The sequence below is a fragment of the Trichechus manatus genome, unplaced genomic scaffold (assembly GCF_000243295.1).
Source record: "Trichechus manatus latirostris isolate Lorelei unplaced genomic scaffold, TriManLat1.0 scaffold00004, whole genome shotgun sequence".
NCBI lineage: Eukaryota > Metazoa > Chordata > Mammalia > Sirenia > Trichechidae > Trichechus > Trichechus manatus.
Genome location: NW_004443940.1, coordinates 7,968,633 through 7,993,275, shown reverse-complemented (window position 1 = coordinate 7,993,275; position 24,643 = coordinate 7,968,633). Strand labels below are relative to the sequence as shown.

At 51.0% G+C, this 24,643-nt stretch overlaps 3 protein-coding genes across 4 annotated transcripts; 1 reads left to right on the top strand and 2 right to left on the bottom strand.

Moving 5' to 3' along the window:
- Positions 1-17: 17 nt before the first annotated feature.
- Positions 18-3,195, bottom strand: AUP1 (AUP1 lipid droplet regulating VLDL assembly factor). The gene is made up of 12 exons (XM_004369161.2): positions 2,879-3,195; positions 2,662-2,799; positions 2,432-2,582; positions 2,047-2,231; positions 1,776-1,848; positions 1,607-1,680; positions 1,292-1,358; positions 1,081-1,183; positions 825-944; positions 613-728; positions 305-423; positions 18-203 (listed from the first exon to the last, which is right to left on the bottom strand). The coding sequence occupies exons 1-12, from the start codon at positions 3,079-3,081 to the stop codon at positions 167-169; spliced, it is 1,386 nt and encodes a 461-aa protein (XP_004369218.1). The 5' UTR covers positions 3,082-3,195; the 3' UTR covers positions 18-166.
- On the top strand, positions 2,705-6,584 carry HTRA2 (HtrA serine peptidase 2). 2 transcript variants are annotated; one of them, XM_004369162.2, is made up of 8 exons: positions 2,705-3,801; positions 3,904-4,108; positions 4,198-4,392; positions 4,608-4,640; positions 4,862-4,967; positions 5,127-5,196; positions 5,856-5,951; positions 6,053-6,584. In XM_004369162.2, exons 1-8 carry the CDS (start codon positions 3,299-3,301, stop codon positions 6,216-6,218), a joined length of 1,374 nt encoding a protein of 457 aa, XP_004369219.1. In that variant the 5' UTR covers positions 2,705-3,298; the 3' UTR covers positions 6,219-6,584. The 2 variants fall into 2 exon arrangements, 1 of the variants encoding a protein (XP_004369219.1); XR_002824341.1 differs by having other exon boundaries at positions 3,270-3,801; positions 5,765-5,951; positions 6,053-6,105.
- On the bottom strand, positions 6,365-24,322 carry LOXL3 (lysyl oxidase like 3). Its single transcript, XM_004369160.2, has 14 exons — positions 24,267-24,322; positions 22,530-23,048; positions 20,783-20,946; positions 19,865-20,079; positions 9,566-9,785; positions 9,160-9,340; positions 8,870-9,024; positions 8,474-8,641; positions 8,174-8,336; positions 7,734-7,977; positions 7,516-7,631; positions 7,302-7,438; positions 7,085-7,196; positions 6,365-6,912 (listed from the first exon to the last, which is right to left on the bottom strand). The coding sequence occupies exons 2-14, from the start codon at positions 22,840-22,842 to the stop codon at positions 6,839-6,841; spliced, it is 2,262 nt and encodes a 753-aa protein (XP_004369217.1). The 5' UTR covers positions 22,843-23,048; positions 24,267-24,322; the 3' UTR covers positions 6,365-6,838.
- Positions 24,323-24,643: the final 321 nt, after the last annotated feature.

Below are 24,643 nucleotides of genomic sequence, written 5' to 3'. Positions count from 1 at the left end.
AAAGAGGCAAAAGAGACCTTGAATGAAAACCCTGAATTTAATGTGATACTGGGGGAGCCCCATCCCTCCCTTTACACCACCCACCCATCCGGCCTGTTGTGAATTGGGTGAGGGCTGCCCCCAGTCTCCGTCCTGCGGCTCTGGGTGCCATCCTGCTCCTCTGAGCTCAGTCAGCCTCCTGGGCCTGTCGCTCTGTGAATCTCCTGTGGACAAAGGAAGAAGCCATTGTGTGGGATTTGCATCTGAGCTCCATGATTTCCTTCTCTAGCCTGCCCCTTCCTACCTTGTCCTCTATCCTCCTCACCTTCTTGCGTATTCATAAAGTGCCTGCTTGCGCTCCTGCAGGCTCTCCTGCCGGGCCCAGGAGGACTTGGCAAATGTTAGGGCTGTGGGCTGAGGGGTCACCGGGCCAGAGCTGGGGAACTGAGGTGATCACAATGTCAGAAGGCTTGCGAAGTCATCATCATTAAACACGCATCGAGTGCCTACTTTGCAAGAGAGGCACTGTGCTAGCGTCTCAGGATCAAAAAGCAGAGATCAGGGCTAGGGAGCATGAGGACTCCCCCTTCCCACCCCAAGTCTTGGACCTGACCCTTATTTTCTGGGTCTCACCTTGGGGGCAGAGGCAGTGGGAAGGGACTGAGTCCCTTCAGTGATGTCTTCAGGCATGAAGGCTACGGCTCCCTCAAGGAGATTAGTGATGGTCAAGTCTACACAGCCAGTCCTGGCTAAGAAGAGAAGAGAGGAAAAGATAGTCTGTTACTGCTCACTTTCTCCCCTCACAACCCACTTGTCTCCTTGTGTGAGGCCACCCTTTCCCATACCCAAGTCTCTTTGGATGACACCAAGCGGCACGTGGGGCAAAACCTCCTTGACTCTGTGAACCAGAGTTGCCAGCTGCACATCAGGAGAAGGGCCAGGGGAGGAAGGGAAAGAAGACGGGGCTGCAAAAAAAGAAATCAGAAATATGGGGAGAACACCACTAGGAGGAAGGGGAAGCTGACTAGCACAGGGATAGGAAGGGAACCACAGTAGAGTGGAAAAAAAAAAAAAAAAGCCTTACGTATGAAGACCACACACCTGATTGCGGATGTAATCTCGGGTGTCTCTGTCGCTTCAAGTGCTCTGCTTTGTCTGCTGCAGTGAGCCGTGTCCCTCTCTGACCCAATTCCTTGGCCACCAGCTAAGGAGAATTGGAAGGTTAGAAGTGTCAAGATCTGAGGCCTCAAGCCTTTTTCCATCATCTTCTAAGGAGAGACCGCACTTCCACCCTGCTTGTGTACCCCATCACCTGTTGTACCCGGAGGGCAAACTCCTCATTACCCTCCCCCAGCTGGCGATGAACAGGATGGAGCCACCTGCAAAAAACAATCCAGGGCCACGTTGGGGGCACCCAGGGTAGAGGCTGCCATCCCCTCCCCATTCTTGGTACCTCTTTTCATGAAAAGTGGTGGTAAGGGTGGAAAGATAGTAAATACTTTGTGTTGTCTCGGTGGTGCAACCTTAACATTAAAAGATCTGCAAGTGGACAAGACAGAGGTATGTATTTCCTTGACCTTGAGGAGGTGAGCTTCTCCCCAGCCACCAAAAAGTGAGGAGTTAATACCTTACTTGGTACACCGTGAAAGGGACGAAAAGTGACCACAGCAGTTCTGAGACCCAGGAGGCATCTGACACCGTCTGAGGGGAGGGCATGACGTGAGACCTGAGCCAGGGCCAGGGGTGAGAAACTTCCCCTCCAAGCCCTAGAGATTCCTTGTCCAACACATACTCACCACAGAGACCAGGGGTCTCTGAACTCGCAGGGTAAGAGGTTGTACCACATCCTGGATAGAAAATGGCCAGGAACTAGAAGAAGAGAATAGGAGTCCGGCCCAGTCAGCAGCTCCTACCCGACTTAAAACAGGAAACTATCAAACTGCACAACTAGATAGACACGGTATAGAGGGGTTCAGGGTGGGGAAGACTGACCAGTAAGGTGAAAACCCAAGGGTCCCCAAGCCTGAACACCTATCTAGTTGGAGTCCAATACCTGTGCTTACCCACCTGAAGCGCAGGAGCCCCTCCCGGCCATTGGTGGCCGCCTCCTCAGGGAACAGCAGTAGAGGGGTGGGGGGAAGCCTCGTGGAAGCACAGAATCTCTTGAGTGATTCCACCAACTCCCCCCGCCCATCCATCTCCATGAAGCCCCGAGACCAGCACACAAAGCTAGGAGGACTATTGAGCAGAGGCTGGAAAGAGAAAGAGAGAATAATGTAGGGAAATGAGAAAAACTGACACGTGAGACAAAGAAGTGGGGCTGGGGGTAAGTGTCAGTATCTTGTGGTCCTCAAGGGAAACCCGAGCAGGTGGTCAGAGGGGCAGAGAGAAGCCTTGAGCTGGACCCAAGGGAACCGCCCCCGGGATGCTCTCTGGCATCGCCCCCACTCACGGTGCTACAGCTGGTGAGCAGGTTGACTATGTTGTGGTCGAAAGGTGTCACGTGGTTGGAAATGAGGACTCTGACACGGTGATCTCGGAGTCCGGAGTCCTCCTGCCGGGCCACGAGCCCCAGCACCGCACACATGGTCCGCACGACGAACCTGGAGACGTAGGCGATAGTGACTGCACGGCCTCAGGCCAAGCCCAGTCCTGACCCTCTCCGAGCACCTGGGTCGGAACCTGCGGAGGACGCTGTCTGGCAGTGCGCAGCTGACCAGGAAGACGTGGAGCCCGAGAAACAGACGCAGGACTAGGAGACAGAACCCGACGGGCGCGTAGAGCAGCAGCGCGAGGAGCAGAAAGCCGTCACTCGGGAGCCTGTGGGCGAGAGGCACAATGATCGGGCGCCAAAGCCAAGGGGACGCAGAAGTCGGCTTCTCCCCGCCGGAGCTCTTACCGGTGCGAGTCAAAGAGCCGCTCCGGCCCCGGTGCTGGGGGAGGCTCCATCGAGGCTGCTTTAGGGGTGCCGGGCCACAGCCGCCGCCATCTTCGCGCCCCGCCGCAGGGGCTCCTGGGAAGGCAAAGTCTTTGGGTATCCGCCCAGGGCGTCAGAACCCGAAATCCAGGAGAGGCGACCGGAAGGGCTAATGGTCCCAGCATGCTCCGCGGCCCCTTGGGCCGCCTCAGAACTCACATCCCTCGGGGACCACAATTCCCAGCATTCGCGGGGCCGGGGGCGGAGTCACCTCTCGGAATCCTGGGTCCCGGCGTGCATTTCTAGAGGACTTCAGGTACCGGCGTCCCGCGCGTCCCGCCTGCTTCGTCCGGGGCACCGCCTCTGAGTAGGGCGGGCGAGGAGGCAGCCGAGGCGGAGCTGATGGCTGCGCTGAGGGCGGGGCAGGGTGCAGGCTGGAGCCTCCGAGGATTGCGGGCTTTGGGAGGAATTCGCTGGGGAAAAGGACCCCTGTTGACCCCTGACCTCCGTGCCTTGCTGACGTCAGGAACTTCTGACCCCCGGGCCCGGGTGACGTATGGGACCCCCAATCTCCGGGCCCGGTTGTCTGCAGGGGTCCCTGAACCCCGGCCATGTCTGACGTCGGGGACCCCGGATCCCCAGGCACGGCTGACCGCGGAGATCCCGGATCCCCGGACCCGCGAGGCCTCAGGGACCCCTGGGACCCGTCCGCGTGTGTGGCTGGCAGTGGCGCTGGGCGCCGGGGGGGCTGTGCTGTTGTTGTGGGGCGGGGGTCGGGGTCCCCCGACGGTCCTCGCCGCCGTCTCTGCCCCGCCGCCCACCTCTCCTCGGAGCCAGTACAACTTCATCGCAGACGTGGTGGAGAAAACGGCACCTGCCGTGGTCTATATCGAGATCCTGGGCCGGTAACAGTGGGGTAGACCGGAAAGCACCGCAGCCGCGGGCCGGAGGGCGGGCGACTGGAGGGGTCAGAACCTTCTCACATCCGAGCTGTTCCTTCCTCCCAGGCACCCTTTCTCAAGCCGCGAGGTCCCTATCTCAAATGGCTCAGGATTCGTGGTGGCTGCCGATGGGCTTATCGTTACCAATGCCCATGTGGTGGCTGATCGGCGCCATGTCCGCGTGAGGCTGCCCAGCGGCGACACCTATGAGGCCATGGTCACAGCTGTGGATCCCGTAGCAGACATTGCTACCCTTAGGATTCAGACCAAGGTTGGGGTCCGGGTAGGCCAGGTCTGACTGGAGCTGTGAATTTGCTTACATCTCCAGTTGACAGGTCTCTTGCGCCCATTCTCCCTTAGGAGCCTCTCCCCACACTGCCTCTGGGACGTTCAGCGGACGTCCGGCAAGGGGAGTTTGTTGTTGCCATGGGAAGCCCCTTTGCGCTGCAGAACACGATCACATCTGGCATTGTTAGCTCTGCTCAGCGCCCAGCCAGAGACCTGGGATTGCCCCAAACCAATGTGGAATACATCCAGACTGATGCAGCTATTGATGTGCGTCCTGGTGTGAGAGAAATGACGAACTAGGATGGAGGTGGGAGGGAGCTGGTGCAGACACTAGCTGTGATACATAGTGTTTGGGCTGCAAACAATGTAGCCAGTCATTCAGGGGCTGGGAAAAGAGAGGATTTGGAGAATGTTTACATCTCAGTTATGCCTCTAGGCTTGGAGTCCCAGGATCTCTTCCATGTTTTCTTCTTATCCTACAGTTTGGAAACTCTGGAGGCCCTCTGGTTAACCTGGTGAGTGGGACATCTTTCCAAGAATCCCTACCCAGGTCAGTGTGGGAAGGGTGGATTTTCCCTAATTGAAGGATGTTTGGTCATGTTTCCGAGCAGTCTCTTGTTGGCTATCTCCTGGTATCCAGCTACATCTCCCTAATACTCCCTGCTACTCTTGTTCAGGTACCCCCCATCCCCTACTGTTTGTTTGGGCTAGGGAACAGGGGCCTGTGTCCCTGCAGGATGGGGAGGTGATCGGGGTGAACACCATGAAAGTGACAGCTGGAATCTCCTTTGCCATCCCTTCTGATCGCCTTCGAGAGTTTCTGCGTCGTGGGGAAAAGAAGAGTGAGCCTGATTTAAGGGAGAAGGGAGTTCCTTTAAGTGGTCGGTGGGGTACAGGGGAGGGGCATTCACTGAGACTTGCTGGGAGACGGGTCTATTAGGAGGAGTGGGAGGGGGAGGAAGGATGTAGCTGGGTGGGGCTCATTTGTCCCTCCATCACAGATTCCTTGTTTGGAGTCAGTGGGTCCCGGCGCCGCTACATTGGAGTGATGATGTTGACTCTGACTCCCAGGTATGAGTGTCAGGGGTGTGATATGTAGGACCACCAGTAGGCAACTGGCATCTATATTGGGCTTTGATCTCATGCCTGTCTTTAGCTAAGCTGCCTCACATGTGGAGCTAGAACAGCTGACCCCTCTCATCATCTTGACTTTCTCACCGCACTTCATTTTGCACACCTGCAACCAGATTGATTTTATCCTGTTACTGCTTTGATTTAAAGTCTTCATTCCATTAACTTGGAGTTTAAATGCCATTTTCCATGTGTCTGCAACTGAACCTCTCAGACTTTGCTTCTTTTACTTCCTACATGAATACTGTTCCAGCCAACCTGATTTCCTACTGTTTTTATTTATGTTGTTCTTATTTATATAGTCCAATGTCAGACCCATCTGATACTAAGTCCTACTCTTTCCTAAAGCTTCTCTTAGGACTCTAGAATGACATTTATGTCATTGATTTAACACTGTGTCATTTAGAACTAGCTATCATTTATGTCCATGTCCCACTTCCTAAATGCTAGAAGGCAGAAAGTGAATTGTCTTTGTGCCTGTAATACCTAGCTCACGCCCTGTCCGTAGAGTTGTCAGCGTGTTGATGAGAGACTTAAGGTGAACCCAAGACGGGGAGAGCACCTGGGTGTGGCTAACAGGGTGATCTGGGTCCTTTCAGCATCCTTGCTGAACTACAGCTTCGAGAACCGAGCTTTCCAGATGTTCAGCATGGCGTGCTCATCCATAAAGTCATCCTGGGCTCCCCTGCACACCGGTGAGGGCAAGACTACACTAGGGGTGGGGGTGGGGGGGGTACGTGCATATGCATGAAAGCTGGGCCGTACACTCCCTCTCTCTCTCTGTCTTTCTCCCTAGGGCTGGCCTACGGCCGGGTGATGTGATCTTGGCCATTGGCGAGCAGCTGGTACAAAGTGCTGAAGATGTCTATGAAGCTGTTCGAACCCAATCTCAGCTGGCAGTGAGGATCCGACGCGGACCAGAAACACTGACCTTATATGTGACCCCTGAAGTTACAGAATGAATGGATCAGCAAGAGTCTGAGGTTCCTGGTCTGACTTACTCTGGCCTTCCTGGCCTTGGCTCCGAGGGCATGTCAGCAGAGGATTAAATGAACCAGTGGGGGCAGGTCCCTCCAACCACCAGCACCAATCCCTGGGTTCTGAAGACTCACAAAAACACTTTTTATATAAAATAAAATTACACCTAGCAACACGTTATAGTCAAAATGAGGGGAGAAAGCTGGATTCTTCCCCCACCAAAAGGCTAGAGGTAAGGCTGTATCCCTCTCTGAACTGAGGGGAGATACTGGAGCTGACCGTCCTGACCTCCGTATTCAAGATAACTAGCCACTGCCATCCGTTGTTATGGGCAGTTAGTTAGGCACTGCTTTGTGATGGGCTGGGCTCGGTGCTGGGCCTGGGAGCACAGATTCCCCCTGCCGGGCCACAGATGCTGACAGCTGGCCTAGGAAGGAGGGGTGATGACTTCTGCTTGGCAGTTCCACATCCATAGTGCACAAATGGGGAAGTGCAGTGAGCCTGTTGACATCAGGGGTTCCTTGGTAAGCTCCTGAGGTAATGGCAGCCTCAGACCCCTGCCATTAGGGGTCAGTGGTGGTTTGCAGAGGAGGGTGGTGGCACTTTAGATGATCTGGTTGTTGGTCTGGCCAGGGTAGTGCTCAAATCTCTTGTTGGCTTCTTCACTGAAGGCATCACCTGCAGAGTAAACAGGTGGTGTGGGAGGCGCTCTGAGCAGAGGCAGGAAGCAGACCCATTGTGAGGAAGGGTGGGTAGAAGTGGACAGGCTGAGAGATCCAGAGGTGGGTGGGAAAACAGACAACTTAGGAAAAGAGAATGAAGGCCCCCCCCCCACTCATCCATAAAATACCGATGTGGCAGTTGTGCACCCAGATACGATGTCCGTCATATTTGCAGTTACATTTCATTGCATTGTTGGTGAAGTCACTCTCTGCTACTTCAAAATTTGGGTTGATGACCACCTGTGAGTGGGAGAAAGGCCATTTCACCCAGCTGTAGTCTGCAAATCCAAAGGTGTCCCTAACATTCCTCCCACTTGTCATCTGGACATCTCAAACCCAAGGCACCTGTAGAATGTAGTTTCCTGGCTTCACATCTGTGATGTCAATCCACTGACAGTCAATGTCATGCCGGTAGAGATCCCAGCAACCCACGGTGATGCCCTGCTCTCCAAAATTGGCGCACTCATACCTCTTGGAGACATCTGAAGGGGTTGGTATATGTCAGTGTGAGGAGAGGCTGCAGGATGGAGACACTAGTCCATTCTAGGTCCCAACTCACCCTCATAACACTCGGTGTCTTCTAGACAGAAACTAGCTTTGTGGCCCTCAGCCACCTTGGTGCCATTGGGGGTCAGAATATCGTAGTGAGTGAAAATGTCCATACTGTGGTAGTGCCTGTGAGGACAAGGGACAAAAGAGCTGTTTCCTTCTCTGCCTGCAGCAGGCATGCCCACTCCCTGTGCTCTTGCCCTTCTACTTGACCCTCTACCCTCTCACCCGTGACACTCGTGCCACACCCAGGAGTGGCGTCCAGCCTTGGGCCTGAAGTCGGCTCGTCCCAGGTTGTGGATCTGGGAGGAGAATCGGAGCAGACGCCGGTGGCCATAAGGCCAGTTGGCTGAGCGGGCCGAGCTGGCCAGGCAGTTCTCTTCGGCAGCACAGTACAACATGTGCAGGGGCCGGTCCTCGATGTAGGCCGTCTCCTGCACCAGTGCTGAGTGCAGCAGCAGATCAGATGCAGCTGCCCCAGAGGAGGAAGGAGTGTTAGAAATCACTGCTGAGGAGCAGGGACAAATGGGGGTGCTTCTGCCCACGCCTAGGGTGGATGAGGCTGATTTTCCATGGGGAAGGTGTACCCCTCCAGATTTCAGCCCCCTCTTTTCCCACAAAGGGGTGGCCCAGACACCCTGGCTTGTAGCACCCTAACCTACACTCACTCTCAGAACAGATGACTCCAGCAGTGAAGTGGGTCCCTGTCTTCTTGCAGGTGATGTGGGGGCCATGATGGGCACATTGGTCCAGGGACAGCTCGGTCCCTCTGCAGCGCACTCCACTCATCACCAACTCTGTTATATTCCCCGAGTCCCAGTACCAGGTCTCCTGGGGACATAGGCAGATATTTCCTTGAGGCCTCAGAAACCAGCCTCCTAGGCCAGGGGATCATGTCCATACCCATCTGCCCTAGACAAAGGCTTTGGAGGAAATAGCCTTGGCTCCCTCTCCCCCTTCCCACTCACCTGCAGGCCGTGGCTGGCGTAGCCCAGGCCAAGTTGTCTACAGGCCACCATGGCTTCCAGTGTCCCCCAGTCATCCCCGCAGATGAGGCCCCAGCGAAGGGCCCCAGGTCCTCCAATTTGCACCTCAACTCGCCCCTCATATCGACTGCGGCCCCCACTGAGTCGGATCTGTGGTGACACAGAATGGAGGTGCTGGGGAAAGCTTCTGGAGTCGGGTGGGAGTCAGTAGCAGTGATTCAGAGGCACATAAAAGGCTAGGTAGTGGTGGGGCCAGGCACGAGCTGCAGGATGGCAGGGCCCTGGCATAGTGGGCTGGGTGCATCAGACTAGGTTGGAGCCCAGGACTGGCTAGGATGAGTGATGGAGACCTGAACCAAGGAGGACAGTATGACTGACCTTGGTCTCCACCCCAGTGTAGGGCAGGTTGCATCGGACCCCAGCATCCTGGCTATGGGAGCAGTCCTCAGCTGTGATGTTCTTGTGGGGGCAATTCCAGAGGGAAGGTTCCTGTCCAGAGCATCGCACTTCACTCAGGTGGATGGCACCCATGCCTAGGGCCAGAGGTCAAAGATCAGGAGGCTGTAACTGCACTTTCACTGTCTGCCCAGGGGTATCCTAACCTTCCCAAGGAAGGTACCCCCCACCCCCACCTCCTTCCCTCTCCGTCCCACCTCTATCTCCCTTACCCTGCCCCATGCGGGCACCACTCAGAGCCTCTCGAGCACTCCCGAAGCCCAGCTCCCGACACACCACGCTGGCTGCCAGGAGATCCCACTTGCGGTCACAGACTGTGCCCCATGTGCCAGCCTTTAGGACTTCCACCCGGCCCTCTCCAGGGTGGGATCCGCCCTTTAGACGCACACGGACCTACAGAGGAAAGAGACATGCCCAACAGCAGTGAATGGAAACATCAGCACGGAGAGAGTTAATAGACCTGGGCTTTGCGTGAGAAGTGGAGGCAGGGAGGGGAAGCATCACGTCTGTGGCCCACCCCCTGGAAGGTTTCTCTCTATCTTCAAAGATCAGGGCTGTGCTTAGTGAGGGGATGGCCAGGCTAGGGGTGGGAAAGGTCATAGTCATTGTCTCACACACCTCCTCCTGAGGCTTCCATTGTTGTTGATTCTTCTGGGCACTGGATAAGGTGTAGAGAGGGCCCGCCACACAGCTCACCACCACAGGAGTCCCCCCAGGGCACCTGACAGTGTCATTGGCATGGTAGAACTCCAGGGAGCAGAGGGAGAGGTGGGCCTCTGTGCCCACGCATGCCACCCCGTGCAGACCAAAGGAGTGTTGCTGCCGCTGGGCCAGCAGCCTGAGGGGACAGGAGTGGAGGACAGTAGGGTGAAACAACGCTCCTGCCTCTCTGCCCACAACTCTCCTCCCATTCCATGCCTCCCCAACCCCTCAACCTCTCATGACCACTTTATCCCTTCTTCCCTCCTTCTCTTCTATGTTTTCCTCCAAAGAGACAAAGCAAATGCCAAGTTTTCGGGCTGAACGAGCCTAGACTACCCAGACAGGAGGATCCTTGGGGACCTCTGGCAGCAGAAGAACCCTATGGGAAGGATGACTAGTCTTGATTTGCCTAACAGAAGCCTTGTTCCTAATGGTTTCTGGATGTTGGCCCTAATGGAGGGTGAGGCTAAGGCTGCAGTGCAAAGAGAAAGGGGGGCCAGGACTGCCCAGCTGGACAAGAAGGCCAGGAGGGAGTGGCTGACACAAACAGGAAGCCTGAGTAGTCAGAGGGAGCAGACCCTTGCAGTATGCTGAGACTGAAATAATGGAACGCGTCAGGATGCAAAGGAGTGAGCAAACCCAAATGGCCTCTCAGAGGCCAGAGGGGCTTCCAGGCCAGGACAGAGTATGATGGGCAGTTACAGGAAGAACAGACCAGTGAATGGACACAGGAAGGACTAGATTGGCAGATGCAGGAATGAAGATGTATAAATGCATGATGGACAAAAGTTGGAGTGACACATGACCGAAGAATGAGGGCAGATGTGACCAACAAAATGGTAAAGCTATGCCAGGCCCTGAGCCGAGAAGTATGACAGTCTTGAACAAGGTAGTCCATGCTTCTGCAGTTTAAATATAACAGAAAGAATGTCCCCTAAACCACCTGAGGAGGAAAATGGAACTAAACTAGAGTCGTTAAAGCTTGGAAACACCACAAAGAAATGCTTGAGAGAACAAGGGGATTTGCTTATCAACACCAGTGGAAGGAGAGATTGCAATGAAGTGTGTAGATGAGAGAATTATATTCTTTCTAGAATGGTGGCTGGTTCTAGCCCAGACAGGAAAGGAACCAGATGAGGCTGAGTGGTGGTGGCCTGGGTCTGTGAAGCTGATTTTGTGGGGAATTACTGCACTAATGTGCCCATCCCCTGATGTCAGAGGAAGGAAAGAACATGAGGAATTGAAGCCATTGGCTAGGAAGATATAGAGAGGAGGAAAAGTTTATAAACAGAACAGACAAGGGGAGACTGGAGAGTTTACAGAATACCTTTGTGGAAGCTCAGGAGAAACAGATTCTGAAGATCAAAGAGACCAGGTACTCTCCCAAAGTCCTGCTTGGCTAAAAATAAAATTCAAAGAGGCCATCACAGGAAAAAGACATGTATCTTCTAAACTCTTCCCTCCCCTTTCCCCACAACTAACAAAGTAAAGACTGCAGCATGTACTTTAATGTGGGATCAGGGGAGGCCAGAGTATGGCCATGTTGGGTGAAGATGACCCTCAGCTCAAAGTGCACTAAAAGAACACCCCAAATTCTGAGCTCCTCTGAAGCCACCAGAGGGAGGACCGGGGAATGAGGGGCATGAGGGACTGCTGGGTGATCCTGGAACTTGCTGAGGAGAGGAGGGACAATAGAAGGATGAATTCTCTGCACCTCAGTCACTGCTGAAGAAGTTGTCAAGGAGACTCTGAACATGCAAACTGCCTTTTGAAGCCATGTTAGATGTAATCACTGGGGCTAGAAGCTTTCCACTCCCTTGAGTTCTGAAGGAACCCAGGAGGACAGTGATGGAGTTGGGAGTTTAACTGTATAAACTGGGGCAGAGAGGCAGGATTCCATTCCTGGTAAAGGTTCCAGAGGGGACTCTGAGTCTCACCTCCATCTCAGTAGGCTGGTGGCACTTATTTAAAAAAAAAAAAAGGAAAGATGGGAACACTGACCCCTTAGGCAAACTTAACTTCTTGGGAAGAGGCAGGAATGTCATCTATCTGAAGGATAAAAGCGGCAGATTACCTACTAGAATTCATTGAGGAAAGACAGATAAACACATGGAACAACGGTAGTCAGTGGATGAACTCTACTGAGATTTTCAAAAATCTGGTGGCAAGCATAACTCTCCAGAGACCAACATAAGGGCCAGCCTTAACATTTCGATAAATGATCTGGAAGATGATTTGTAATAGCTGCTGCTGCTCCTCCACCGCTTGGTTAGCCCTTTCAGTCAACAGCCCTCTCTTGGCCCCCTCCCTGAACACACCCTATTCCCCCAGCTTCATTACTCGGCCTCTCCCTCTCCTCTCCACACAACCTGAACTCGATTTACCTCTTGATAGGCCCCCCGCCTGCTTGGCATTTGGGTTTGACTTTAAGCTTGGTGGCTGGTCTGAAAAAAGCAGAAGTTGGTGGAAGTAGTGGTTAGGTATGTGCTCCAGGAAGGGGAGAGGGTTATTTTGTTTGTTTCTGGGAAGGACTCGTCATGCTGAGGGTGGGAGGGGGCAAAGCAAAGGATGGTGGGGTTTTCCACACACGCTGCCTGCTGAGCACCAGAGCTGTGTTTCAGAACCTCGTGCTACTCTCTGGATTCAGCACCAGCGATGGGAAATCCCGTTACATCTGAGCATCCAGGTGGCTGTGGGGAGAGAAGATGAGAGGAAAGGTAAAGGGTGGAGAGGGAATGGGATGTGGTGAATTAAGGGAGGTGAGGAGTTGGGGGAAAGAGGAGAAATGCAGGTGGCTAAGGCCAGAATCCAAGCTATGTGGAGAAGTATAAAGACAGGGAGGCTTCTCCTCAGCCACTCCCACATTCTTTCCTCCTTGTGCTCCCTTAGACCAAAGCATATTCATCCCCAGTCCTACCTCCCCTCCCTTCCCCCTTAGAATGGCCATTTCCCAGTCACATTCCTAACTCATCAGCTTGGCTTCTGGAATGGACATGGATAGGCTGCCATCCATCCATCCACCTCCTGGGGCCACAGACGCAAGCAGGAGGTCCCGGGGCTCATGCCCCATTACCTTCCAAGGGGCTTGGGGCGTCGGGCCGAGGCTTTGGCCGCTCGCTTCCTCAACTTTCTGTGAGGATAAGATAATAGTAGAATCAGGATCAATCTAGAACCAAGTAGAAAAGGCTGGTGCAGCTGGGACCAGGGGCGAGATTTCTTTTACATCACCCCGAAGGGTTCGTGGTGGGCAAGACATTATAACATCAGATACTCTGAGAACCTACCCTTCATGGCCCCTATACCAGGACGCACAGAAATCAGGCTAAGAAACGATGAAGAAGAAGCACTCCTGGGTCCAGTAATTAGGGCGGACTTAAACCTCAGGGCGGGGGTGCTAAGGGAAGGGGTGTAATAGAAGGTGTTAGGATTGTTAGGACAGCCAGACCGACCAGGCTAGGAGAGAGAACCAGCCTGGTCATGACTAGAGAGACAAAGTATGTCTTTTTTTCCTTGGATGCCCTCTGGCTTCTGGCATTTTTCAGGCCTCAGGCCAGTGGACCAGGACCAAGGACCAAGGCTGGATAACCAAGGACATCACCTTGGTTTGACCAGGGAGCATGAGGTCAGTGGGCTTGGGATAATAGCACCCCTCCTGCCCAAATTCCAACACCACATGCTTTGGTGATTCACAAACTGAGCTATCTCCCAAAATTACTTCCAGGGAAATAAATTCTAAAGCCTTCTATCTTTTTAATTGGCCTAAATAATTGACCTATTTTAAGAGAATGCCTTAAGGCTAATGTCTGGATTTTAGGTCTGTTTCTCCTCTCATTCTTCTTGTAATTTCGAAGACTTTAATTATGGTCCATCTTTGTCCTGTCCAACTCTTTATAGATGAATGCAAGTTTCATCTGTCTATTCTTATAAATTTATGGAATTTCCTGTTATCATCTTAATTGTTCTTTCTTTGTACATGTTCCTACTCTGCTGTTTCTCTTGAGGAGTAAGATTGGAATATAGTATACTGTGTGCAGATGCACTACAATGAACTAAAAAAAATATGTATATATAATTTTTTTTTTTTTTTTAAACACAGGGGTGAAGTTGTTTGGTATTTCCTGCCCTGGCTTCTTCCTGAGGATGTACTTAGGGTATTTAGTCAGCCTTTTGGCCAAACAGCCAATATGGCCAACATTCCTAGCGGAGTTACAGTACCTCTAGGTCCCTTTCCTGAGATAGTACTAAGAATTTGGAGTTTTTCATGTTACAAATATAGTGTGAAACCTTTTCTCCAAATGCTTTTTACTCAAACATGTCTAAAATGAAATACTCTTAGCACTTTCTTTTACCAATGAACCCAGAGAGATCATGTGGATCTCCAGAGTTGTACTCAGAAGAATGCAGTATTATCTGGAAATTTAAAAAGTACCTCTTCTCTAAGTTATTTAAATGGTCTTATTTAAAGCCAGTGCTGATTTGTCTTGATTTACATTTCTTCATTCACAGATGTGCTTGTTTCCCCCTATCATTTTTTCCTTCAACCATCAAACAAAAACCTACCTACATCTGCACATCCTGTTCTCATTCATTCCATTTCTCCCTCCTCTCTAAGGTTACCCTGTTACTGAATTCCATCCCTTATGATCCTTTCTTTCTCTTGTATACAACCTCTCCTTCTCAGCTGAATCCTTTTAGACACGTTCAAAGCCCTCCTACAAACACACACACACACACACACACACACACGCAAGTGTGCGCACACACACACACACACCCTCCACCCCACATCTCTCTTCCTGTTCACAGCAACATTTTTCAAAAGAGTTGTCAATACTCTCCATCTCCATACCCTCTCTTCCCAGTCATTCTTTAATCCGATCTTTTCTGGTTTCTCCCACTCATCACTCTGCAGAAAGTTCTACTGCAGGGTATTTGTTCAAGTAGACATTGTTTAGTCTTCCTCTTATTGACCTCTCTGCAGCATCTGACACTGCTTTCTTCTCAATCTCCTTCCTTGGCTTCCTTGGTCTTCTTTGCCATCTCCTCCTTTACCTAGTCATTTAAATTTTGGAGCTCGGTTTTAGGCATTCTTTTCTTCTCACACTATACCTTCTCTTTATATCGTCTCATTCACACCCAACCTTGCATATTCAACTGCCTTCTTGTTTCTACTTACATATCTTAACGTCGTCCAAAATGTAGCATATGTCCAAAAAATAAACTCCATTCCCAAAGTCAATCTATAACCAAGTACTGTCCATTTCCTTAATATCTCTCTAATCCATTCACCCTTGCTTTGCTCTAAGCCATTCTCCAAACTGCAGTCAAAGTGATCTTTTGGAGTCACCACCTGATCGTGTCATCTTGCAATGATCCTCATTAAAGCACTTCAGTGGTTTCCCATTACTTTTATTTTAAATCCCCAAATCCTTATTATGGTTTATGAGGTCTTCTGTGACCTGGTGCCCAATTACCTCTCCCATCATTTACTGATCTTTGTATTCTCAGCACCTTGCACTGTGTTTGGCAAACAGTAGGAGTTCAATAAATATCTGTCAATTGAAATGAACTAGAAGGGTAATTTCTTAAATAGTAATTAACCTCTTAGAGCCTCAATTTTCTTACCTGCAAAAGAGCAGTAGAGTAAATGGTTCAACTATCTGTAAATTACTTTCCTCACCTAAAATTCTACAGCTTTCACATGTTTTAGGCTGGAACCAGCAAAACAAGTTTAAAAATGATAAATACATCAGGTTCTGATTTTCTTATTCCCTAAAGCTTACCAACCTCCTCTAAAAGCTAGCAGATGCATTTTCTTTCTCCAGGGAGGATAGAGTTGTTCATAATTATCTTGGCTATCCTTTATACTTTTATTACCTGTGAGAATGCCCCCTCTGACTTGACCTGTGAAAGAAGATCTATAACATATCCCCACCACGGGATCTCCAGGACTCCTATAATCTCTCTTTCTGCATGAAGAATGACCACCGTTTTTTAATATACAGTGAAACCTGTGAGAGCCGGAACTCGACAGGACTGTCTTGTTTTCCTGGGTCTTGCAAGTTTTCTACCTTTGATATGCAGTCTTACCACTTTTCTATCGCTTGTTTTAGTGGAAAATATTTGAGATTTCCTTCTCTGACAGGTTTCTGCCTTGCACAGGTTCCAGCTTTCACAGGTTTTACTGTAGCTCCTTCCCCAGACTTCATATCCGAGACTTGGGAAGAGATTCCGATATTTGCAGCAAATACTCCTGATCTCTGGAAACTACTTCAGGCTGCACATACCTAGGGACAATTCCTGGGTCTCAAACTTCCCAAGGATGGCCACCTTGAAAGCCAGTTCACATTAGCTTGAAGCCTAGAGATGCCCGATGGCACCACCCGCCTCTTGGGCAGAATCATTTTAGGTGTCCCTTCTCTCAAGTCCCCCTGCATCTATTCAGTCCCCTCCATCTTTGCTGTCAATCTCCTAATCAGCTTCATTTTTATAACAAACTCATAACTAATTTTACGGCATTTAGATCCTCTGCCCTATAGGGTCGCTATGAGTGGAATCGACTCAATGGCAACAGGTTTGGTTTTTTTTGTTTTTTCCCCATTCACTACTATCAGGCAAACTTTCAAAAAGCTGGCTTTACTTGATCACTTTTTCATATAAATATGTTTATTTTTAATTTTCAGTAGGACAAAGGTCAAACCCTCCAATTTTGCATTAAAAGTGTCCCATTATCTGACCTTATCTATTCAAATCTTTCTTCCACTACTTCTCAGCATAAACCAACTTACTGTCTTCCAAATACATCCTGATCGTTATTATCCATTATTATCTCTGGAGGGTCAACAATGACTTCCATGTTGCTGAGTCCTCGTGTTTCTAGACTTATCAGTGGCATCGGCTCACTTCAGCACTCTCCTTGAAACACGTTCCCTGGCTTCCAGGTCACCAGGCTCCCTGGTCTTCTTCCTACCTCACTCTGTGTTCCCCCTTGTCTTCCCAATATTCTCTTAATATTTAAGATCCCCAAACTTCAGTCCTTGTGCCTCTTTTTTTCTATTTACATTCACTCCTTTGGTGATGTTGTCCAGTTTCAGGACTTTAAATGTTTCTATTCAGCTGAACTCTAGAGTCATATATCCAATTGCCTACTCAGCCTCACCATTTCAATACCTTAAAGAAACTCAAATCTAACATGTCCAAAACTGAGTTCCTAATCTTCCCCACCTCACCCCCACATAAAACCGCTATATCCACTGTCTTCCCCTTATCAGATGAGGCCAACTCCATACTTGGCTCAGGGCAAAAACCTTGGAAGGATACCTAACTCCTCTCATTCTTTACCACCACATTGAGTCCATGAGCAAATCCTGTTGGCTCTGCCTTCATTTATATACAGAATGTGATCATTCCCGCCCCCCCTTCCATGTGTCACCATTACCTTTCACTTTCTTTACTTGGCTTTCAGTAGACAATAACCTCCAAATAGTCTCCCTGCCTCCACTCCGTCCCCTACTGCCTCTTCTTGACAAAGCAGTCAAAATAATCCTTTAAAAATGGAAGTCATATGTCATGCCTCTGCTCAAAACCCTCCAGTGGTTCCTTATCTTACACAGAATAAAAGGCAAAGTCTCCAAAATGGCCCTACACAATCCGCCTCCCCATTCTTTCCCTATCACGTCCTGTCATTTTCTCCCTTGTTCACTCAGCTCTAGCCACAGTGGCTTCCTGGAGCATGACAAGAATGCCTCCCTTCCTCCCCCACCCCAGTGCCCCCAAGATCTTTTAATTTATGATCCCTCTTCCTGGAGATGCTCACCTAGATGCCTGCACAGCTTGTTCCCTCACCTCCTTTAAACCTTTTCTCAAAAAGGCCTTTCCTGACTACTCTATTTAAAACTGCAATCCCATTCCCACTTCCTAACCCCTTCTCTAATTGATTTTTATCCATTACACTGTTTTTAACATTACATTTTATAATTTTACTTATTTATTTTCTTTATTGTCTGTTTCTCCCCTGATCCTTGAGATCAGAGACTTTTGTCTCTTTTGTGCACTGCTGAATCCCTGGTGTCTACAACAGTGCCTGGCACATAGTAGGCACTCAGTAAATAAATAGGCAATGAAGGAATCTCTGCACTTTTGTTCATGCTGTCCTCTTCACCTGGAATGCCTGCAATTTAAATCCTACTAATCTTTCAGAAAGGAGCCCTGTTGTCGCAATAGTTAAGTGGTCCTCTGCTAACCAAAAGGTTGGTGGTTCAAAGCCACCCAGCAGCTCCATAGGAAGAAGACCTGGTGATCTTCTCCCATAAAGATTACAGCCAAGAAAGCCCTATGGGGCAGTTCTACTCTGTCACATGAGGTTGCTATGAGCTGGAATCAACTAGATGGCCGCTAACAACAACGACAGCAACAACTTTTCAGAACATGGTGTTTGGATTAAGAAAGTTAAAGAGCAAGCACAGAGAAATACAGCCCCAAGACATAAGATAGTAAAGGAGCACATCACTGCTTTAAACCAGTTTGTCTCTAGACCAGATAGACTATATTCTTTTGGGGCTGAAAGAACTTTCAGATGTGTCTCAGAGCCAAGGCAAGGAAAATTTAGGCAAGTATGGAAAAGACTGGAAAATATATTCACTTTCAAAAAGAAGAAAAAGGATTCCTCAATCTATAGACAAGTAAGTAATCTTCTGGAATAAGTTGCTAAATAGAAAGTTTGTGAAATTTAGGAAAAATAATGATCCTTAAAGACCTAAAAATAAAAATAAGCTCAGTCAAACCACCATGATTTCATTTTTGATAGGACTGTTAATTGGAAGGCTGGAGAATGGCTGTGAACAAAGTGTATCTGGATTTTAGCAAACAGTTGCAAAAGCTCCCATGCTTTCCTTATAGGTAAGATGGTGAAATATTTGCTACATTGTGTTGCTGGTTGGCTCTGGATTGGTTGAAAAAACGTATTTCACAACTGATGATTAAAGGCTTGATGTAAATCCGGAGGAAAGTTTCACAAGAACAGCTAAGCAATTTTAACAGTGATTGTGAAGGAGTCAGAAAGCATCCTTATCATGTCTGTGGACCAGAGACGAATGGGTGGGATGACAGAGGGAAAACAATGTCAAGATTCAGGATAATTTCATGGGATCATCACAGCTTTCTAATGGTTTTTAAAAATGTCGATTTAATAGGGTAAACTCAACGTATTTAGGTTCCAAAAGGCTACTCTCTCAAGATCAAGGGTAAGGGAAGACCTGAATTGGCTGTAGGTTGTTGCAAGTTCACTATGAGCAGTGTGATGCTGCCTCAACAGAAAGGCAATGCAAAAGCTGGGCGGCTCTAATCAAAGCAGAGCACTTCTACTGTCCTCTGCCGGATCAGCCCCCATCTGGAGTAGTGTGCCCAGTGGACGGTCACCTACATGTCAAGAGATCTTTTCTGCCAAACAGGTCTAGCTAGGACAGAGCTGAAGAAAATAAGCATTTTTAGCCAGCAAAATATAAGATGACAGAAAAACAGTGTGAAGATTTTCAAATAGTTGCTTGGCTCCCAAAGGCTCTCTGGCTCAAGCTGACCAAATTAGATGCATCAAGGAAAGGAGACGCTACAAGCACAGAACCATCCACCAGTGTGATTCGTTATCTGGAAGGCTGGGTGTGTATCAGGGCCTCAGGGCAGGTGGTGAGCGCCGGGCGACTCGGTCAGAGGACAGTCTGGGGTCAGAGGACAGTCTGGAAGAAACCTCCGAGGAGTGCTGAGAGCTCACGCGCTCCCAGACCCGCCTGGAGCGCGGCCTGGACTGACGGCGGGACCTGGCTCTTTCCGAGCCTCCTCCCGCCCCGCAGTCCTCGGGCCACACGCCTCACCGGCCGGTGGGCGTGGCCTCGCGAGCTACCGCGCACGCCCGAGCCCCTGGAAATCTGCTGCCAACTGAAGGCATCACCCGCCGCCACTCGCCCCGCCCTGGCTGTCGCCTCAAGAGGGCGGGAACCCGCCTGGTCTCCATTTCAGATCCCCCTTGGGAGCCCTTCAGGGGTCCACAAGATTTCCCAACTCTTCAGCTTCGCAACAGCTCCCATATTTTCCCACTATTCCAGACCCCCGGGTCCCCCCAATGCTCTAGACCTTCTCCAAAGTCTCTTAACATCATTCCTCAAAGAGCAGACCCCCTCTCCCAATTCCGGCCTGCTCCATCCAGCGTCCGCAACCCCTCACCTGTAGAAGGCCGTGTTGACCCTCTTTTCGCTAGGGAAGCCTAGCATCCCGCAGAGCACGTGGCTGTTGTGGGCGCTCCAGCCTTTGTCACACACTTGCATCCAGCCCTCAGGAAGCCGAACTTCCACCAGGCCCTCAGTCACAGGCAGGGGTCTCCTGCCCCGCCCCACAGCTGCTCGAAGCCGCACCTCCTCCACTTGCAGGTGATGGTCTACCTGGGATGTGATCACAGCAAGGGAATTCCAGTAGCGCCCCAGCTCCTTTCATGTGTTCTGCCACCCTTAGGGAACTCTGAGTGTTTGCTGCCAAGCCAGCGGCTTGACGGGGCTGAGAAGGGTGAGAGCCGCACTGCCCTCTCTCAGGAAACCCACAGCCTGGAGTGTGCTGACTCTCCTACAGCCGTGAGAGGGGAGGGCTAATGAGAAATGACGAAGGGTGCTGAGGGAGCTGAGGAAGGAGTGGGAACCTCACTGGTCCCCATTGCAGATCCCCCAGCTCTGTCTGGGGGCGAGGGGCACTTCACAGAGGAGGTAGCATTTAAATGAGGTTTTGAAGGAGAAGGAGAAGGTAATAAGGGAGATGTTCCAGGATAGCAGGAACATCTGAGGCAACGGAGAGCACAGGATGCCCTAGAGTGACCAAGGACAACACTGGAGAAGCTCATGACAGATTCAGTAACTTGAAAGCTAATGCTAAACTTGGACCTTACAGAGCCCAAAACCTCTATCATTTAGCCCCCGCTTCAAAGCCCCCCACCAACCCAAATTACCCCCTGGGGCAAATGGGATTTCTTACCTTCTAGTATCTCCTCTAACCACATATAGCCACCCCACAGCCCTCCCTGTCTGGCCATCCTGGGTGGGGTGTGTGTGTGTGTGTGTGAGTGTGTGTGTGTGTGTGTGTGTGTGAACTGCAGACCTCAATGACATTGGAGTCTGAGAAGCCGGGGAGGCGCTGGTCTTTGCAGATGACCCCAGCATCCTCGTCGTGGGTACAGTCACTGTTCCCCCAGCCCCGGGAGGCACATTCGATCACACTCTTCTCAGTCCCACTGCAGCTCAGGTTGTCCAGCCAGATGCGGCCTGTGGAGAGGGAGATGAAACGACAGATAGAGGCTTGGAGAGGAAGAATGGGGCACAATGGGGCTGTTGGGAGGGTTGGGCACTGGGGCTTCACGTCTGGCCATGAAAAGCTCATTTTTCTGGGACAATAATGAGGAGGGAATAGGAGTCTGTGGAGGGGGATAGAAGGGGTCATAGGACTCATGGAGGGACCCCCAAGAATTTAGTAGGGTGAATAAAAACACAGGAATCAACACTGATGTTCTGATCCGTTCTTACCCATTCAATGATAGCTACAATTGTGCCAAGCACTTTGCCAGGCTCTGTACCTATGTGGTCATCTTGGAACAGTGCTGCCAGGAAGATATTATCACTGTTTTATATAAAGAAACTGGACTTCAGAGAAGTTAAGTAACCTGCATAAGACCACATCGCCACACAGCATTCAGGCCCAGTCTGTAAGGCTTGGAAACCAAAGATCCTTTCGCCTCACTCACACCTTTTCCCACGTGGCTGCCCTGCCTGTGCTGCCATGTTGTTGCGCGTTGTTCTCCCTGCCTGAACCGTACTGAATATCATTAACTTCTTCTCAGAAGTGGGTGGAACCTCAAAGGTCTTCTGTCCCAGCCAAGGTGCAGGGACGCATCATGCATTCCAAGACAGGGCTTACCCAGCTTCTACTGGGACACCTACCTCCACCAGGTTCACTGTAACCATCAGAAAGTCCTTGTGACTCTGTATGACTTTCCCTCATCCAGTCTGATTCAGTCCTTTGATGCCATCCAGAAAAAGCCTTCAGTCACACGACTGCCCTTACTATATTTAAAGACAACCATCATGTAATGACTATCTAAGGCTTTTTCTTTCCAGATCAAATATCTCTGGTTTCTCCAGCTCTGCCTCCTTATAACTTGGCTTCTGAATCTTTGATGTCTGAGTAGCTCTCCTCTGAAAATATTTCTGTTTTCTAGCGTCTCTAAAAAATGTGCAAGAGTAGACACTTTATTCCAGAAGTGGTCTAGCCAATGGGGGCTGAGGGATCAGCTTCAGGTTGCACCAACTTCTGTCCATCAGTCCTACTGTGGCCTCACACAGTGCAAGCACTTCCAGGCTTCAGTCAGAACTGCTCTTAATCCCCCACCGCCCACAGTCAGACTTGTCCTAGGCATTACACTTGTTCTTATTCAGCTCCACTTTGTGGGTTTCAGCTCCGGCCTGTAACTGGATTTTGTCAGCAGCCGTATCTGTGTTCTCTTCTGGCTTTGGGATATCCAGACATCATTTACCTGCTCTTAGCCTCCCATGGAGCAAGCTGTACTTTAATTGTCCTTGCGCATGGCTTTATAGAATACCTTTTTGCAAAAGAGAGGAACTTATAGATCATCTAGGCATTTTTGCACAGAGAAAGCAACTGATCAGCCTAAGGTCACAGAGCTCTGGGGAGTGACTGTGTTGGCTGGGTGGTCACCCATGGGTTTTCTTGACATTGGCTGTTCTTGGTGTCCTCTGTCCCTGTGGTTGTGCCATTCTGGTGCTCCCTCTCCCTGCACTTGGCCTCATTTAGGTAGTCAGGGTAGCTAGGCTCTTCCTGGGGCATTGCTCACCTGTGCCAGCACCATATTTGGCACTGTGGGTCCAGCCTGTGGCCTCTGTGAAGCCCAGCTCCCGGCAGAGGACATGGGCAGCCTGCAGTGTGAAGTCGTCATCACAGATGGTGCCCCATTCGCCAGCACGCTGTATCTCCACGCGACCCTCGTAGGGCTTCCTGGGGAAGCCAGCCAGCCGGAACCGCAGGACCTGGCTTCCGTCCCTCTTCCCAGGGTCCGTGGATGGGGACGGAGACCCCAGGCATGAACTGCACAGCAGGCACAGCAGCAGCCCACACGCGCTCTGCTGCCAGACACTGACAGGTTGCATGGCAGGGAGGGCCTGGGTGCCCCAGAGAGAAGGAGTGTGAGAGAAAAACTGAGATTGAGTGAGGCCCAGAGTCCAAGCGAGATGTCATGAAAGAAAAAAAACACCAAGACAGGCCAGAGACAAAGAGACAGTGAGAGAGAAAGACACTAAATAAGGGCAGAGACACAAAGTAAAAGAGGCAAGGGCTGACAGAGCCAGACCCAGACCTGGGAGAGGAGAACAGAGAATGAGGGGACGATAAGGAGGAGAGACATATGCTCTCCCGCATTTTGTAAACACTGAAACCCTCACAATTGGTTGTTATGTCCCACAATGTCCTTCCCTAGTTCTGCCATCATCACCTCCATTACCCCTACTCCCCAGGTTGAGACCCAGAGACCTAAAGACAATAATTAGAGACCAAGAGTCAGAAAATGGTCAAAATAAAGAGATACAGAGATAGAGATGAAGACTGAGCAAGAAACACACAGAGAGGAAGACCCAGACAGACAGGATGTGAGAGGAAGGGAGAGTGTGGGAATGAAAGGGAGACAAACAGAAAGAGACCTCAGGAGAGACAGACACCGAGAAGACAGAAGGTGACAGGGACCGTGCCAGGCACACAGAATTAGGGAGTGAGAGAGAAAGATGCAGGCAACAAGCGAGGGGGAGAGGGACCGACAGGAGTCAGGGAGCAGATGTGGGAGGGACCCAGATGACCCTATTCAGTCAGTCAGAGGGACTGGACAGGTAGCTCCACTGATTGTGCTGAGGCAGGCAAGGAGCACCCAGGAGACCCTCAGACCTCTGATCCCTTGAATGGGAGTGCAGCCCAGAGTCCCAGATGCCGAAGCAGGGAAGGCAGACACTAGACCACATGGAGCACCCGCTGCACACCCTCCGCAGCCCGCAGGCTCTCAGATGCATGGCAGGGTCGAGAGGCCTAGGAGGGCCAGGCCTCAAGCTGGGCAGGGGGATGGGGTGGGGTTGTTGGAGCCTCCGGCCAACACTGCCTTCACCAACACTGCCTTTGCCGTCACCGAGCCGGAGGCAGGGCTCTGATCTGATAAGAAGCCAAGGCCCTTTCTTGGTCTGGGACTGACAACAGCCCCTCCACAGTGAGGGGCCCACTGGTACATGCTTCCCCCAACCCAGATAAACAACCCAACATCTTTGTTCTGAGGATATTTTGGCTTGGGGGCTTCTCTGTGAGAAACCCCCAGCCTCAAGGTCCTCCCAACTGCCTTATCTGGAACACCCTGTACGACCCGCCGCCCCCCATCTGCCTCCTTTCTTCACTCTTCTAGTGTCTCACTTCTTTTTGACAATAATAAAACCCTCAGCTGGTTGGCTTCCCCTCGACTCCATCCTTTTTCCCTGGTCCCTCCACCATCCTCTCCATCCCCAACCCCGTTCCTCCAGCAGGCTAGCCCGGCTCCCCCTACCTTTGGCGGAGCGGGGCTCTAGGGGCTGGGTGAAGAGTCTTGGTCCCGGAGATCCTAGGATTTCCAAAAAAAAAAAAAAAGTGCTCGGACAGGAGAGACTGGACCCCCCCTCCTCCCTCTTCGTTCGTCCCTCCTACTCCCCTTGAGCCCTCCCACATTCCGCCTTCTCCCTGGATTCCTCCCTCGCCAGTTCCCTCCTTCTCGCCTCTCCGTCCTCCCCTCCCCCGCGGAGCTGGCCGCAGCCGCCCCCCACCCCCACCCCAAGCCCTCCCAGCCCGCTCAATGAAGCTTTCTTTTCCCGCAGGTTGGAAGCCGGACAGCTCCGGTCGGGGAGCTGGACACGCAAGAGACCGCAGGGACGCCTACAGGCCCAGGCG

What these genes read in the sequence shown, in the direction of transcription:
- HTRA2 (XM_004369162.2), top strand. Translation starts at nt 3,299, where the DNA reads ATGGCTGCGCTGAGGGCGGGGCAGGGTGCAGGCTGGAGCCTCCGAGGA. An exon ending in GAGGCCCTCTGGTTAACCTG is followed by an intron (nt 4,641 to 4,861) that starts GTGAGTGGGACA and finishes GTGTCCCTGCAG; the next exon opens with GATGGGGAGGTGATCGGGGT. An exon ending in GCGTCGTGGGGAAAAGAAGA is followed by an intron (nt 4,968 to 5,126) that starts GTGAGCCTGATT and finishes CCTCCATCACAG; the next exon opens with ATTCCTTGTTTGGAGTCAGT.
- AUP1 (XM_004369161.2), bottom strand. Translation starts at nt 3,081, where the DNA reads ATGCTGGGACCATTAGCCCTTCCGGTCGCCTCTCCTGGATTTCGGGTT. An exon ending in GAGATTACATCCGCAATCAG is followed by an intron (nt 945 to 1,080) that starts GTGTGTGGTCTT and finishes CTTTTTTTGCAG; the next exon opens with CCCCGTCTTCTTTCCCTTCC. An exon ending in TGTCATCCAAAGAGACTTGG is followed by an intron (nt 729 to 824) that starts GTATGGGAAAGG and finishes TTCTCTTCTTAG; the next exon opens with CCAGGACTGGCTGTGTAGAC.
- LOXL3 (XM_004369160.2), bottom strand. Translation starts at nt 22,842, where the DNA reads ATGCAACCTGTCAGTGTCTGGCAGCAGAGCGCGTGTGGGCTGCTGCTG. An exon ending in TGGTGCCCGCATGGGGCAGG is followed by an intron (nt 9,025 to 9,159) that starts GTAAGGGAGATA and finishes CTCTGGCCCTAG; the next exon opens with GCATGGGTGCCATCCACCTG. An exon ending in CAGGAAACTACATTCTACAG is followed by an intron (nt 7,197 to 7,301) that starts GTGCCTTGGGTT and finishes TCCCACTCACAG; the next exon opens with GTGGTCATCAACCCAAATTT.